Below are 17,425 nucleotides of genomic sequence, written 5' to 3'. Positions count from 1 at the left end.
TGCAAGAGGGGATAAGGAAGTAAAACCTAAGTGTCAACTAATAAGTGTATTGTGGTAGAGAAAGGGAAGAATAAAATGGAAAAAAAGGGGAAGGAAGAAGATGACTTACAAAAAGAAGAGATGAAAAGGAGAAATCAGCCAGGAAGAAAGATAAAATAAGAGAAAGTGAAAATAAGAGAAAAAGAAAATAAAATAAGTATAAATAAATGTCTGGACCGCTTTGTTAATAGCTAGTAGCAACCACTGTGCCATGACTACACTGGGTAACTCAGGTCTGGAGCTGAATAGCCGGAAAATTATTAGTGAAAAGTTATTTTTAGATTGATTCTGCTAAGCTTGTCACAAGGTAATCCCCCAGCTACTCAAATGCCGTGTTCTTTTAAAATATTAATTTGGAAGGAAAGAGAGAAGCTATGCTTCCACCTCTACTGAATTTAAACACTCCTCCAAAGGAAAAAAAAATCTTTAATATGTTGTTAGTCTTATTACAATATCTCTTGAAATTCAGAAGACCTCTTTATTGTAAGATTAACTGTAATCAACTTTCTGGCATAGTAACTGTATTTCCCTGGAGCTGATACAGTACAGGTAGATACTTAACTCCAAAAATTCAGCATACTATGAGGAGACTGTACATCTCTGGATCCATGTACAAGCAGCTATATGAAATTTGCATCAACCATGGTATTTCTATGACCTCAGAATCAGCCATCTGCTGAAGATGTTGGGTAAATCTGAATCTTCAGATGACTTTTAATTTCTCCAGCTAGTTCTCAGGAGGGTTGGCTCAGTCTTGTGTACTCACGTATACTATTTGGTACTTCCCCCGAGGTGAGGTTGTGAGTCCCTGGAAGGACCTAATAATTAGTCCTAAAGGTTTTCAAAGTTAGCCCAGACTGGAAATAGAATGGTTATTTTTACTATGGGTGAGTGATTCTCCCTTAATTGAGGTAACAAACCGTTACCTCAGTTAACCTAAATGGTGTATTTACCCAGTAGAATAATACCCATTATTATCGAACTTTGAATCAGGAAAGAATAGTATAGTTATATAAAGTGGAGAAGAATTAGAAAGAATTAGAAAGAACCAATATAATTTATTCTGATTTAAATTTCTGAAAATCTCAACGCCAGGGATATTTGACACTTTATTAAAATACCTAAAATATATTCCTGTTTGTTAAGTCCTTGACCTTAGATAGTAATGTTACACTGCATTTTTACTTCTCTGTGTATAAAAAAGAATGATATTGCTTGAGGTAGAATTAAATTGAATTAATAGCATCAAGAAAACATGGAGTAGTGGCCTGCATTGGCCACTAGGTGACTATATTGGACCAAACACTTATTAGCTAAGAAAGAATTTGAAGTCTCCTTAACTGTGAACATCCAGGGAAGAGAAGAGAGTTAGCCTGCACTGATTCATATGTATAAGATGTTTGTGAATTATTGGTTTGTTTTTAAGAAAATGCCTGTGAAGAGTATTACAGATAGTGTCAGGAACAAATTTTCAAAAGATCCAAAATTTAATTATACCAGGGTTTCTAAACCTTGGCTCTGTTGACATTTTGAGCCAGATAATTCTTTGTTGTGGGGGCTGTCCTCTGCATTGTGACATGTTTTACAACAACCCTGGTCTCTACCCACTAGATGCCCGTAATGTCCAGAAATAACTAAACATGTCTCCAGACATTGCCAATTGTTCTGTAGGGGGCAAAATGGCTCTTGGCTGGGATCATTGAATTATATATGGACAAAGAAACAGTATTTAAAATGTAAGCAACCCTATTTTATATTAATGAAAATACCCCCAGATAATAATACAGGTACTGCTTTCAGCTTTTAGTACTTTCTTGGTTAATGTAAGAATAGGTCCTCATAGGGTATACCTGTGAAAAGTTATTCTTTTTGGGGAGAAAGACTGATAGAATGAACAGGAGCATCCTTGCTAATTCAGTGAAAGTTCCATCTCTCAGGAAGGGACAAAATTATCCCTATAGGAGCAAGGGATGACCAACAACTTGGCTTACCTTTGACACATTATTAAAATGAATCTATCCCATTGCTACTTGGGAATTTTTTCCTCTAAATCATTCTAATCCAAGAAGCTATAGGATTTCTGAAAAAAGAAATACTAAAAATTGAAGGTACCTCAAGTATAATTCTCAGGAAAGACAGCTTCTAAATCAGAGCTAACTCATCACCTCCAATCAACTTCCATCATCATGAACCACAATTATACATCTTCATTTTAACTCAAGAAAGAAAAATATCAGTGAAAACTCTTCTTTCCACAGCACAGGAGAATGTGCTTTTATGGGCTTAAAAGATAATATCTAATCTGGATCTCTCTTTGGGATTATATTAGTTTTATCCAGCTAAGAGCTGGTGTCATTTTTTTACCCCTTTCTATTGTATCTCTTCAGGTGACACAGAATGATATGATAATGGCTGAAAGGCTCTTTGGAATCCTAGCGCATGTAGCATCTTCTGAGTTACCCCAGTATCGTCTGATTTCCATTCTGGGTGATGCCAGGTAACCTTTAATTTTTGTAGTTTTTTATAGAATTAGTGTTACACTAGAAAAAGAAATAAATTCCACATACCTCTTAACTATGCTAATTATGTGTTCCATAAACATGTATCCTAGACTGGCCTATTGAAAGTGTTGGGGATCTTAAGATAAATAAGATGAAGTCCTTATTCTCATATGGCTTATAGTCTAATAAGTTAAAGATATATACAAACAATTAAAACGTAATGTTTCAGGTGCTATAAGGGAGGGCTGTAGGAGGGACTAACCATATTTTGGAAGAACACTGGGGAAGGCTTCACAAAGGAGATAACATTTTATCTAGTTCTTTGGGAATGAGTAGGAGTTTTCAGGTAGAGGATATGGGGAAAAGATATCTGCAAAAGCACAAGTAATTGTAAATATCTCAGTATAATTGGAACATGGGATGATTATGAATAAATGATAGGAAATGAAGCTAGAAAGATTGATTGTGGTCTAACTTTGAAGAGCTTTCCAATCCATGCCAAGCAAAAATGAAAACTTGTGTTTTGTAATGAAGCACAAGCAATCATATAATTGGATTTACATTCTAGAAAGGCTGCCATTTGAGCAGGCAGAGATTGAAGTAATGAAGACCAGTCAAGTGGTTACTCTGTAGGCCAGGAGAGATTATGAGGGCCAGAGCCAAGGCAGCAAGATGGAGAAGAGGCAACCTGACGGAACACACTAACTGACAAGGTGGAGCATGGATGAAGAAATAGTCAAGGATAGTTGACCAGTCACGATTCAGTTACAGATCATACAAGTCACTCTGGTTAGAGTAAGCAAGGAATTAGATATCTACAAAATATTTCAAAGCATTGAGGAAGCAGTTTCTAGACTGAGCCTCCAGAGATATCTCCCAGAATTATACCATAGAACAAGCCCACAAAGGAAACTGCCTCCTTGCTATGGTCTTGGAGCACTTCGCTACAGTCAAGGACAACAGGAGACTGTTGTCCCAGCTGTGAGTACCAGGATCATACCACTTTAACTGTGCTGAGGATCAGGAAGTTCCCTGCTCTGCTCCCCAGAATCTGGCTCCAGAACCATGTTACCCTACTATAATTTACACTAACAAAGTGAGTCTTTTGCATGCTACTCCTACTTCCCCACTTAGCCCAGTTCTGAATTAAAATCTTACCCAAGTGTATCTGATTGATGGAATATAAATCCCATCTAAAACCCACAAAACAATTCTGAAAAAAAAGGAGGCATTGAATTCAAGAAACAATGATGTAGAAAGAAATCGGTAAAAATTATAGTTGTCTGAGTAAGTATTAATGTATAATGTTAAAAAGATTAAATAACCTACAAGTAAAAATCCAAGAAAATCCTAAGAGAATGTAAGTTAAAGTTTACTTTCTTTCCCTGTTTAGGAGAGATAATAGGTACTAATTAACAACAAAAATTGATGGAAAAATACACATTTGTGTGTAATAAAATATTAAGGGTTTTCATTAGAAAAAGATTAGATTAATAATTTCTAAACTACTAAAAGGAAAAAAGTGATCAACGAAAAACCTGAAAGAAAAAAAGCATTTGGGTTATCACCATAAATATTAATAAAGTCTTCTATTAATAGATGCTCTCAGATTGAATTAAAAACATGTTTTTCAGAGATACCCCTAAAAAACCCCTAAAGGCTTAAAACAAAGGGATGGGAAATATATAATGAGCTAAATGCCAACAACAAACAGAGACAGGAATATTAGTGGTTAATAATGATAGAATTGATAACACTAAAAACTACAATCCCCCAGAAAATAGTTATGAAACAGTGTAACTAAGACTACAGCTTTTAAACATATCAACAAATACAAGCATATATTGACAAATTTTTCAGTTATTGTAATAGTCATTAATATGCTTCTCTCATAAATCAGATCAAATCAACTAAAATAAGAAAGACTATAGAGGATTTGAATAACATAGTTAACACATTTTATCAAATAAATATAGTTAAAATCTTGTGCTGACAACCTTATTCCCAATTCAGAAAAAAACACATATTTTATTCAAACATCTATGGAATGTTTGTAAAAGTTGAACATCTATTAAACTCAAAGTAAATCTTCAAGTATCTCAAAAAGCATACTCATACAGATCACATTTTCTAATCATAATATTATGAAATTAGAAAATAATGGGTCAGGATAGCCAAAAACGTATCTAGTTGGAATTGGGATGGGTAGTGGGGTAGACAGCGGACGCAACCTTCCAGAAAACAAAATACAAATGCCTTTAAACTTTAAGAAGAGGATGTTTGGTCAAAGTTGTAGACAACCAAATTTTAAAATAATGAGATAACTTTGTGGGAAAATACTAGAAGTTTGATGATATGCAGCCGCAGTCCTCAACCTTTTTGGCACCAGGGACTGGTTTCGTGAAAGACAGTTTTGCCATGGACAGTTGGGGCTGGGGGATGGTTTCGTAATGAAACTGTTCCACCACAGGCATTAGATTCTCATAAGGAGTGGGAAACCAAGATCCCTGGCACGTGCAGTTCACAATAGGGTTTGCGTTCCTATGAGAATCTAACACCACTGCTGATCTGACAGGAGGCGGAGCTCAGTGGTAATGCTCGCCTGCAGTTCACCACCTGCTATGTGGCCCAGTTCCTAACAGGCCATGGACAGTCCTGAATAATACAGTTATTTCACCATTCTATATATCGGGGTCTCCAAGCCCCGGGCTGTGGACTAGGGCTCAGGAACCCCGATATACAGCATAGCAAAATAGAGTTCTTACATACTTTTGGTGGTAATGAAAGTTACTGTAATTTTTGTTCATAGTAACTTAGCAATATCTAATAAATTGTAAACATACATACCTTTAGACTTAGCAATTTCACTTAAAGGAATTTGTTCTACAGATAATTTTCTTTACATGAGCAACAAATATCTGTGTGCAAGGATTTTCATTGAGCCAGTGTTTATGTTAGCAAAAATATGAAAATTCACTAAATGTCCATCAATAGAGCGAGATGAATTACTTGCAGCTCTAAAAATAATTGGATGTTCTTATATGAAATGGTTAAGGTGTCTCAGAAAATAAAAATATAAGGTACAGAACAATTGTATAGTATGCTGCAGTTTGTGAGAAATGGGGCATATGTGTCAAAGATACTCTTGTGCAATTTAAAAATATTTGATTTTTTCAAAATGCTTGCCTCTAAGTGTTGAACTGGAGGGAGACACTAGGATTCCAAAGTACATAGATACTTTTACTCTATGTTTCTATGAACCTCTTGAATTATCTTCTTGCTTTTTGTTCTATCTTGTTTTTTATTTTTTATCCTTTTTAAAAAAGCATTTAAAAATAATTTAATGCTTTTGAATTAAAGAGGAAATTAAAGGTAAAATAATAAATCATATATAAATGAATTTGACATAAGAATACTTATGTCAAAACCTCTGGGATGTGACCAAAGCTGTGCTGACAGGAAATTATACATCTTTAATGTACTTATTAGAAAACAAAAAAGATTAGAAAGTAATGAATGAAGCTTTTACTTCAGGAACCTAGAGAAATATCAAAGTAAGGCAAAATTTTAAAAAAATGGAAAAAAGAAGTTCATAAAGATAATAGCAGCTTCTAAAGAAATAAGAATTTGAAAGAGAATAGTTGACCAATAAAAGCAAACACTGACTCTCCAGAAAGTCCAAGAATTCAACTATTATACTTTTTGAATTAATTGGAATATATAACAATGAGGCCAGATACTAGATTAACATATCAAAATAATTAATATTTCTTCATACCAATAATAAGCTGTTGAAAATAGTATTAGAAAAAGTACCCCATTTATAGAGGCAAAGAAACTATGAAATATCAGAAAATATACCTTATAAAAAGTAACTCTGACATACATAATAAAAGTGGGAACAGGCCTGGCATGGTGGCTGGCTCACGCCTGTAGTCCCAGCACTTTGGGAGGCTGAGGCAGGTGGATCACTTGAGCCCAGGAGTTTGAGACCAGCCTGGGCAACATGGCAAGACTCCATCTCTACAAAAAGTACGAAGACTAACCAGGCATGTGGCTTACGCCTGTGGTCCCAGCTACTTGTTGGGGCTGAGGCAGGAGGGAGAATCGCTTGAGCCTGGGAGGCTGAGGCTGCAGTGAGCCATGATCTACGCCACTGTACACTGATCTGGGTGACAGAGCAAGACCCTGTCTCTAAATAAATAAATAAATAAAAATACAATTAGGAACAAAAAGGAAGCTTAAAAATGAATATTTACAATGTTAACAAATTCCAAGACTTAATATTGTAAAGATGCCAATTTATCCTAATTAAATTACAAATTTACTTAATTCCCAATCGAAAATCCCAATATGATTTCTCAGGACCCTAAAACAAGATACATTTTATATCTTAGAAAGGCATTTATCATCTCATGTTAATGAAAATGTTCTACTGTACTTTCTCATACTTCCTGAAGGTTTGTAACATGTAGCTCACAAACATTTTTACAGTTTCATATGATGAAATACATCATAAAGTGAAAATACATAAGCAGACAGGAGAATATATTTGCAGCATATTTAACAAAATTTTTAAGAAATCCTACAAATTTAGTAAGAAAAAAGACAGTTGAGATAAGAGGAAAAAAAAAGGCAAAGCATATAAAGAGAAAACTCACAAGAAGAAATATGAATAGCCAGATAATGAAAGCCCAAACTCACTTGTCATCAGAGAAATACAACTTAAATTAAAATAATGCGATGTCATTTTTGCCAATGAGATTGACTTAAAAATTTAAAAACCAATGATATCAATGACTTATTAGTATTCAGGACAATGTACACTGTACATGTTGGTAGAAGTGTAACATGACTTTTGGTGGAAGGTAGTTTCGCAATGTCTTTCAAAATTTAAAGCATACATATATTTGAACCCAGTAGTTTTAGTACTAGGAATATATTCTATTGAAATACACATATGCACAAGTTATTTATGTAGTAAGCTGCCATGCTTTATTGTTTGTAGTTACTTAACTTTGGAAAGTAACCAAATGCCAAATAATTGGTAAAACTAAGTATATCATAGTACTTCCACATTTATAGATGTAGAATCTATATGATACTGTTTATATTACACTAGATAATATGACTGTAAAAGAAGGAGGAGGAGGGGGAGAAAGATTGAGATAAATCTCCTGTTCTGACATGAAATGATCCAGAGACAGTTCACTGAATGAAATATGGCATAAAACTATTTATATTATGACCCAATGTTATTTAAAAACAACATAATAAATATGTAGACGTTAAAAATATGGAAACAGAAAGGGAACTGACAGGATGAACACCTGGGAGGATATAGATATGAGGAGTGACAGTAGAGTAGTTGAAGAGTGCTTTTCAGGTTTTATTCTATGTCTCTACAGTGTGAAAAGAGTAGTTTTTGAATTTTACTCTGTATATATCTGTATAAGATTAGGAATATATTGAACTTCTATTTCTGACAATGATGAGTTTGGTTGTTTTTTACCATTTCTTGAGTTAAAAACAATACAAAATGCTAGACAAAATAAAAACCTTCATAAAAGTTTTGGGGAGCTGGTAAGGTATAACATAATTACTAGTCCAGGATCTATGGAAAAATGAGAACATTGAGAATTAAGGTAGACACAAAGCTCTTAGAACCAAACTTACTTTTCCTGCTCTTACATACCATTCAACACTTCTGATGCCAGATATGTGAGGGGGTTTTCCCTACACACTAGCCAGGCAATTCAGCAGCAGACACCAGCTGGGTGCCCTCTAATTCAATTTAATTCTGACACTGCCTACCTGGAGATAGTGTCAGATCCTACAGGTTGAAAGATCATCCCACAAGACGGCTCCTCCCCACCAAACCCAGCCTCCCTACATCACATGCCAGTTGCAAGCACAAGTTGTGACCTGTGCTTCTGACTGACCAGCTATAAATTGAGATTCTGACAACCCCCTTGTTAGGGGGTTCTATTAATTTGCTTAGAGTGGCTCACAGAACACAAGGAAACACTTTAATTACATTTACCCATTTATTATAAAAGATATTACAAAGGATACAGATGAACAGCCAGATGGAAAAAATGCATAGGGCAAGGTATGTGGGAAGGGGCACAGAGCTTCCATGCCCTCTCCAGGCATACCACCCTTTAGGAACCTCCATGTGTTCATCTATCCAGAAGTTCTCTGAATCTTGTCCTTTTGGGTTTTTATGGAGACATCATTATGTAGGCATGATAAATGAAATCATTGGCTACTGGTAATCAAGTCAATTTTCAGCTCCTCTCCCCTCCCCAGAGGTTGGGGATGGGGCTGGAGGTCCCACCCCTCTAATTATGCCTTGGTCTTTCCAGTGACCAGCCCCCATCCTGAAGCTATCTGGCTCACACACCCCAGTTACCAGCCATCTCATTAGCATAAAAAGCATTCTCGTTACTCTTGCAATTCTAAGGGTTTTAGGAACTTTTTTCCAGGAAATGGGAATGGAGAGAGTACAGGGATGGACAAAGACCAAATGTATATTTTATCATATCACAGAGACTGTTTGATCCAGAGGAATTTCAAGGAAACATAATTTTTTGTTCTGCTAGCCTAGAACAGTAGAAATGATGGAAATCAAAGCCCAGGGCTCCATCTAAAGTGGTAAATATAAATTGATGTCTTCCTAAGATTAAAATGAAACCCCAGTGGCTTTACCATCAGGTCAGAAATAAGCCTACCTCTTCTCCCCACTCAGGAATTTCCAAGGAAGGTTGCCTTGATATGAGCAGAAAAGAGGAAAGTTGCCCCTAAACAAATGTAAACAAAAAGCAGCCCTCATATAGATGTGCAGCCTGAATTCATAACACATAACTAGTTTAAAATAATATAAAGATTTAAATATCACTGTCTCTAAATATCTGGAAAAAGCAAATGTACCTCCTCTCTGGAAGAAGTTACTTTCATCTTGTCTCAAAGAATCCTCATGGCTAATTTTTAAGGGCAATTACCATCATACAATGAAAAAATAAATAACCAGTCACACAAGAAAATAAGACATCATGTAAAAGAACTGAAAGAAAAAAATAGATTATAGAAACAGACCCATGAATACTTTAAATATTGGTATTATCATGCATAGACTATAAAACGACTGTGCCTAGTATATCTCATGATATACAAGATAAGCTTGAAAATATCTAAAGAGAATAAGAAATTGTAAAAAGTAATCCAGCAGACCTGAAAGGAAACCAAAAGAAATTATATAAATGAAAAATGTAATACACAAAGTTAAAATTTAATAAGGAGGTTTAACAGCTGACTAGACACAGTTGAAAAGTGATCCATAAACTGAGAAACAGACTAGAAGAGATTTTCTGGAATGTAGTACAAAAAGAAAAGAAGATAGAGTATATGAGAAAGTGGCTAAGAAATTTGGAGGATAAAGTGAGTTGGAAGGTTTAACATCTGACTGAAGTTTCAAAAAGACACAATGGAGAGCATAGGGTAGAGGCAATATTAAAACAGATAATGGCAAAAATTGTTCAGAACTGATGAAATACACAAACCACACATTAAATAAGCCCAGCTAATCGCAAAAAGGATAAACGAAAAGAAATCTACACCTAGTCACATCACAGTGAAACTATAGAACTCTAAATATAAGGTGAAAAAATTTAAAAACAACCAGGAAAAGAGAAGTTACCTTCAAAAGAGTGGAGATCAACAAATTGATTTCATAACAGCAGCAGTGGAAGCCAGAAGATAGGATAATGAATGATATGTTCAATGTACTGAAGGAAATTACCAACCTAGAATTCTATGCACAGCAAATATGTCTTTTAAGAATGAAGGTGAAATAAAGACATTTGAAACAAAATAATAAAAACAAAATCTAAGAGAATTCCCATTATTATTCTTACACTAAAAGAAATTATAAAGCTTATAATTAAGGCAGGACAGTGACCCCAGTTAGAAGGTCTGAGATGCAAGAAAAGCTAAAGAACAAGGAAAGTACTAAATACGTTGGACAAGGCTAAATGAACATTGACCATATCAATTAGGAGTATCCAATCTTTTGGTTTCCTTGGGCCACATTGGAAGAAGAATTTCCTTGGGCTACACGTAAAATACACTAACACTAATGATAGCTGATGAGCTAGAAAAAATCACAAAAAAAAACTCATGTTTTAAGAAAGTTTACAAATTTATGTTGGGCCACATTCAGAGCCATCCTGGATCACATGTGGTGGCCCGTCAGCCACAGGTTGGACAAGTTTGATATAGATCAACAGTAACAACATTTTGTGGGGTTCAAAAATATAAAATTAAAATACACTGCAACAGTAGCATATGTAGTTGGAAGGAGTAAATGGAGATATTGTATTCTAGGACCTTGTATTATCTGGGATGGAGATAAATATAGTGACTAACTTTAGATATTAGTGGGTTAATGTTGTTCATGTTGTAATTTCTATGGTAACCAAATAATAAGCAAATATATAACTTCTAAATTAGTAAGGTAAGGCAAAGAGAAAACGAAAAATAGAACATGTAGATTAAACAAAGAAATGAAAATGGTAGATTTAAACATAAGTAGTGGTATATCAGCATGTATGTTCCTATCACTTTGCCAGTACTGTGTAACAAACACCCCAAACCTTAGTGGCTTAAAACAAGAAGCATATATTTTTTTCTTTGAGTCTATAGGTCAGCTAGGTGGATCTTCTGCCTTCAGCTGGGGTCCTCATGTGTCAGTAGTCACCTGTGGATTGGGTAGGCGGCTCTGCTGATCAAACCTTGGCTGTCTCACTTGTTTGAGGGTTGGCTGGCCGTAACCTGGTCTAGGAAGGCCTTAGCTGGGACAACCTGTCTCTGCTCCACATGGTCTCTCATACTCCAGAAATCTGCCTGGGCTTATTCTCATGGCAGAGGCAGGGTTCAAAGAAAAAGCAGAAACATGCAAGGCCTCTTGAGTCCTATGCTAAGAACTGACATACCATCATTTCACCCACATTCTTTTGGTCAAATCAGATAACAGAGCAACACTTAAGGGGCCTGAGAGTAGGCCTCACGTAATTGTAAAATCACATTGTAAAGGATGTGGATGCAAGGAAGCCATAATACAACCATCAAGGTAATGAATCCACCTCAATGATAAAATGCAAATATATTAATTGTTCTGATTAAAATGCAAAGATTGGGCAGGACTGGTGGCTCGTGCTTATAATCTCAGCACTTTGGGAGGCTGAGGCAGGCATATCACCTGAGGTCGGGAGTTCGAGACCAGCCTGTTCAACATTGTGAAACCCTGTCTCCACTAAAAATACAAAAATTAGCCGGGTGTGGTGGAACATGCCTCTAATCCCAGCTACTCAGGAGGCTGAGGCATCAGAATCACTTGAACCCAGGAGGCAGAGGTTGCAGTGAGTTGAGATTGTGCAACTGCACCCCAGCCTGGGTGACAGAGCGAGACCCTGTCTCCAAAAAAAAACCAAAAAAATAAAATGCAAAGATTGTCAGACTGAATAAAAAAATGAAGTTCAACTATATGTTGTTTACAAGAGATACATCTGAAATATGTTTACATAAATATTGGAAGTAAAAAAGTAAGAAAAGATAAACAACATAAATACTTACCAAAATAAAAATGGAGTAGCTATTGTGGACTCAATAGACTTGAAAGATGAAAGTAATACTAGAAATAAAAAGATCATTTCAAAATGATAATAGGTTCAGTTCACTAGAAAAATATAGGACATTTAAATTTGTATGCACTTATTAGCATAACCTTAAAAATGTATAACCCCAAAATTGACAGAACTACAAATCCACAATTACAATTAGTGGGAAGTTTTAATACATCTCTGAGTAATTAATAGAAAAAGGATATAAAATGCTTGAATAATGTGATAAATTTGACCTAATTACCACTTAGCGAACATTGCCCCCAGCAACTGCACATTCTTGTCAAGCATACATGGAACATTTATAAAAATTGACCAAATACTGTTCATAAAGCAAATGTCAAGAGATTGCAAAGAATTGAAATCACATGGAGCATGTTTTCTGTTCAAAATGCGGTCAGTCTTTAACCTGATTACCAAATGATAACCAGGAAATTCCCATGTATTTGAATTAAGCAACACATTTCTAAATAACCCACAGGTTAAAGATAATTTCATAATAGAAATCTGAAACTACCTTGAACTGAAATATAATAAAAATACCCATTTCAAAACTTGTGGGATCAAGTTAAAGTGGTGCTAAATGGAAACAGCCTTGCAATGGGTATAGTAGGAAAGAATAAAAGCTGAAAGTGAATGCCATAAAACACTTATCTCACCAAGGTAGCAAAAGAGCAGCAAAATAATCCAGAAGAAAGTTAAAGAAAAGAAATGATGTTCACACAGTATTAATGTAAAGTTGATTATGTGAAAAGACTAATAAAAGTGATATAAAATGTGTACAGGCGTTGCTTTTGTAATTAAAAAAAAAATCAGTAAAGAAAATAAATGGAAATAGGGGCCAAGATGGCCAACTAGTAGTAGCTGTGGTTGGAAACTCCCACTGAGAAGAACAAAAACGGTGAGTGAATCCTGCACCAGCAACTGAGGTATCCAGGCCCTCTTATTGGGACTGACTGGGCAGTTGGCACAACCCATGGAGAGAGAGGAAAAACAGGGTGGTGCGATGGCCCATCTGAGAGCCACATAGAGCAACGGGAACTCCCACCCCCAGCCAAGGGAGGCAGTGAGTGATTGTGCTACCCTGCCTGGGAAACCACACTTTTTCCATGGATCTGTGCCACCCACAGATCAGGAGATCCCCCTCATGAGCCCATGCCACCAGGGCCTTGGATCTCAAGCACAGAGCTGTGCAGATTCTCAGTGACCACTCGGCTGGAGACTGCCTAACACTACCGAGTCCTTGGGGGAGAGGCAGTCACCATCACTGAGGCTGCCCGCTGCCTAAGATAACTGAACTCCTTGGGGGAGGGACAGATGCCATCACTGCAGCTGCCTGCTGCCTAAGACCACTGAGCTTTCCAGGGAAGGGGCAGATGCCATCACTGTATCTGACTGCTGCCTAAGACCACTGAGCTCCCAGAGAGAGGAGTGGCAGCCATCACTGCAGTAACCCATCCCTGCTTACTAGGTAGGGCCTCCCTGCAGGAATTTCAGCAACTCCAGCCAGGGGTTTAGGGACAGAACTCTGATCTCCCTGGGACTGAGCCCCTGAGGGGCAGCCATAGTCTCCACAGATCAGCCGATTTAGTTTTTCTCCTGCTGCCTCTGAGGTATCTGGGTAGTCCAGACAAGTGGGATTCCTCCCAATGCAGTGCACCCCTTCCACTAAGGGACAGCCAGAGTGCTTCATTAAGCAGTTGCTGGATCCCATTCCTCCTGACTGGGTGGGACTCCCCCCAACAAGGGTTGCCAGACACCTTATACAGGAGCATTCCCACTGGCATCAGATTGGTGCCCCTCTAGGACAGAGATCCCAGAGGAAGGAGCAGGTAGTCATCTTTACTGTTTTGCAGCCTCCACTGATGACACCTCCAAGTGCAGGAGGGACCCAGGCGAATAGGGTCTGGAGTGAGCCCCCCACAAACCACAGTAGCCCTACAGAAGAGGGGCTGACTGTTGAAAGAAAGCAAACAAAAAGCAACAACAACAACAAAGCATCAACAAAAAAGTCCCCATAAAAACCCCATCCAAAGATCAGCAGCCTCAAAGATCAAAGCTAAATTAACTCACGAAGATGAGAAAGAATCAATGAAAAAAAAACATTAAAAACTCAAAAAGCTAGAATGCCTCTCCTCCTCCAAATGATCACAACACCTCTCCAGCAAGGACACAGAACTGAGTGGAGGCTGATTTGGATGAATTGACAAAATAGTGCAAAGAAGCCAAGAACCATGCTAAAAGATTATGGGAGCTGTTAACCAGAATAACCAGTTTAGAGAGGAACATAAGCGACCTGATGGAACTGAAAAACACAAGAACTTCACAATGCAACCACAAGTATCAATAACTGAATATACCAAGCAGAGGAAAGAATTTCAGAGCTTGAAGACTGTCCTGCTGAAATAAGACAGGCAGACAAGATTAGAGGAAAAAGAATGAAAAGGAATGAACAAAACCTCTGAGAACTATGGGATTATGTAAAAAGACAAAACCTACAGCTGACTGGGGAACCTGAAAGAGACAGGGAGAATGGAACCAAGCTGGAAAACATACTTCAAGATATCATCCAGGAGAACTTCCCCTACCTAACAAGACAGGCTAACATTCATATTCAGGAAATCCAGAGGACCCCAATAAGATACTCCATGAGAAGATCAACCCCAAGACACATAATTATCAGATTCTCCGAGGTTGAAATGAAGGAAAAAATGTTAGGGGCAGCCAGAGAGAAAAGCCAGTCACCTACAAAGGGAAGCCTATCAGACTAACAGTGGACCTCTCAGCAGAAAGCCTACAAGCCAGAAGAGATTGGAGGAAAAGCCATTACCAGCCACTGCAAAAACACACTGAAATACAAAGACCAATGACACTATGAAGCAACTACATCAACAAGTCTGCAGAATAACCAGCTAGCGTCATGATGACAGGATCAAATTCACACAAAACAATCTTAACCTTAAATGGGCTAAATGCCCCAATTAAAAGACACAAAATGGCAAGCTGGATAAAGTCAAGACCCATCGGTGTGCTGTATTCAAGAGACCCATCTCATGTGCAAAGACACACAAAATAAAATAAAATGAAATAATAAAATAAAGGGATGGAGGAAAATTTACCAAGCAAATAGAAAGAAAAAACAAACAGGGGTTGCAATCCTAGTTTCTGACAAAACAGACTTTAAACCAACACAGATCAAAAAAGACAGAGAAGGGCATTACATAATAGTAAATGCATCAAGGAGAGCTAACTATCCTAAATATATATGCACCCAATACAGGAGCACCCAGATTCATGAAACAACTTCTTAGAGACCTACAAAGAGACTTAGACTCCCACACAATAATAGTGGGAGAATTTAACACCCCACTGTCAACATTAGATCATTGAGACAGAAAATTAACAAGGATTTTCAGAACTTGAACTCAGCTCTGGATCAAGTGGACCTTATAGATATCTACAGGTATTTCTCCTAATGTTATTCCCTCCCTTAGCCCCCCACCCCCTGACAGGCCCTGGTGTGTGATGTTCCCCTCCCTGTGTCCATGTGTTCTCATTTTTCAACTCCCACCTATGAGTGAGAATATGCAGTGTTTGGTTTTCTGCTCCTCTGTTGGTTTGCTGAGAATGATGGCTTCCAGCTTCATCCATGTCCCTGCAAAGGACATGAACTCATTCTTTTTTATGGCTGCATAGTATTCCATGGTGTATATGCGCCACATTTTTTTTATTCAGTCTATCACTGATGGGCATTTGGGTTGGTTCCAAGTCTTTGCTATTATAAATAGTGCTGCAATAAACATACATGTGCATGTGTCTTTGTAGCAGAATGATTTATAATCTTTTGGGTATATACCCAGTAATAGGATTGCTGGGTCAAATGGTATTTCTGGTTCTAGATCCTTGAGGAATCACCACACTGTCTTCCACAATGGTTGAACTAATTTACACTCCTACCAACAGTGTAAAAGAACTTCACTCCAGCCTGGGTGACAGAGCAAGACCCTATTTCTCCACAGCTTCGCCAGCATCTGTTGTTTGTTGACTTTTTAATAATTGCCATTATAACTGACATGAGATATTATCTCATTGTGGTTTTGATTTGCATTTCTCTAATAACCAGTGATGATGAGCTTTTTTCATATATTTGTTGGACACATAAATGTCTTCTTTTGAGAAGTGTCTTTTCATATCCTTCGCCCACTTTTTGATGGGGTTGTTTGTTTTTTTCTTGTAAATTTGTTTTAAGTTCCTTGTAGATTCTGGATATTAGACCTTTGTCAGATGGCTTGCTTGCAAAAATTTTCTCCCATTCTGTAGGTTGCCTTTTCACTCTGATGATAGTTTCTTTTGCTGTGCAGAAGCTCTATAGTTTGATTAGATCCCATTTGTCAATTTTGGCTTTTGTTGCCATTGCTTTTGGTGTTTTAGTCATGAAGTCTTTGCCCATGACTATGTCCTGAATGGTATTGCCTAGGTTTTCTTCTAGGGGTTTTATGGTTTTAGGTTTTACATTTAAGTCTTTAATCCATCTTGAGATGATTTTTGTATAAGGTGTAAGGAAGGGGTCCAGTTTCAGTTTTCTGCATATGGCTAGCCAGTTTTCCCAGCACCCTTTATTAAATAGGGAATCCTTTCCCCATTGCTTGTTTTTGTCAGATTTGTTGAAGATCAGATGGTTGTAGATGTGTGGTGTTATTTCTGAGGTCTCTGTTCTGTTCCATTGGTCTATATGTCTGTTTTGGTACCAGTACCATGTTGTTTTGGTTACTGTAGCCTTGTAGCCTAGTTTAAAGTCGGGTAGCATGATGCCTCCAGCTTTGTTCTTTTTGCTTAGGATTGCCTTGCCTATACGGGCTCTTTTTTGGTTCCATATGAAATTTAAAGTACTTTTATCTAATTCTACAAAGAAACTCACTGGTAGCTTGATGGGAATAGCATTGAATCTATAAATTACTTTGGGCAGTATGGCCATTTTCATGATATTGATTCCTTCTCTCCATGAGCATGGAATATTTTTCCATTTGTTTGTGTCCTCTCTTATTTCCTATTTGATTCTCTATAGTTCTCCTTGAAGACGTCCTTCACATCCCTTGTAAGTTGTATTCCTAGGTATTTTATTCTCTTTGTAGCAATTGTGAATGGTAGTTCACTCGTGATTTGGCTCTCTGCTTGTCTGTTGTTGGTGTATAGGAATGCTTGTGA

The 17,425-nt window shown here is 37.2% G+C and overlaps 1 protein-coding gene across 6 annotated transcripts in view; it reads left to right on the top strand.

Annotated features, from left to right (window-relative positions):
• The window catches only part of LRRC49 (leucine rich repeat containing 49), a 161,367-nt gene that overhangs the window by 117,068 nt on the left and 26,874 nt on the right, over positions 1-17,425 (top strand). For all 6 annotated transcript variants that reach the window (XM_055277921.2, XM_055277917.2, XM_055277920.2 and 3 more), the window contains one exon: positions 2,427-2,536. In XM_055277921.2, coding sequence (XP_055133896.1) covers positions 2,427-2,536 — 110 coding nt within the window. The remainder of the gene's footprint in view (positions 1-2,426; positions 2,537-17,425) is intronic.

Source organism: Symphalangus syndactylus, chromosome 5 (assembly GCF_028878055.3).
Source record: "Symphalangus syndactylus isolate Jambi chromosome 5, NHGRI_mSymSyn1-v2.1_pri, whole genome shotgun sequence".
Lineage (NCBI taxonomy): Eukaryota > Metazoa > Chordata > Mammalia > Primates > Hylobatidae > Symphalangus > Symphalangus syndactylus.
The sequence above is the reverse complement of the archived record's forward strand: the minus strand, read 5'-3'. Positions and strand labels throughout refer to the sequence as shown.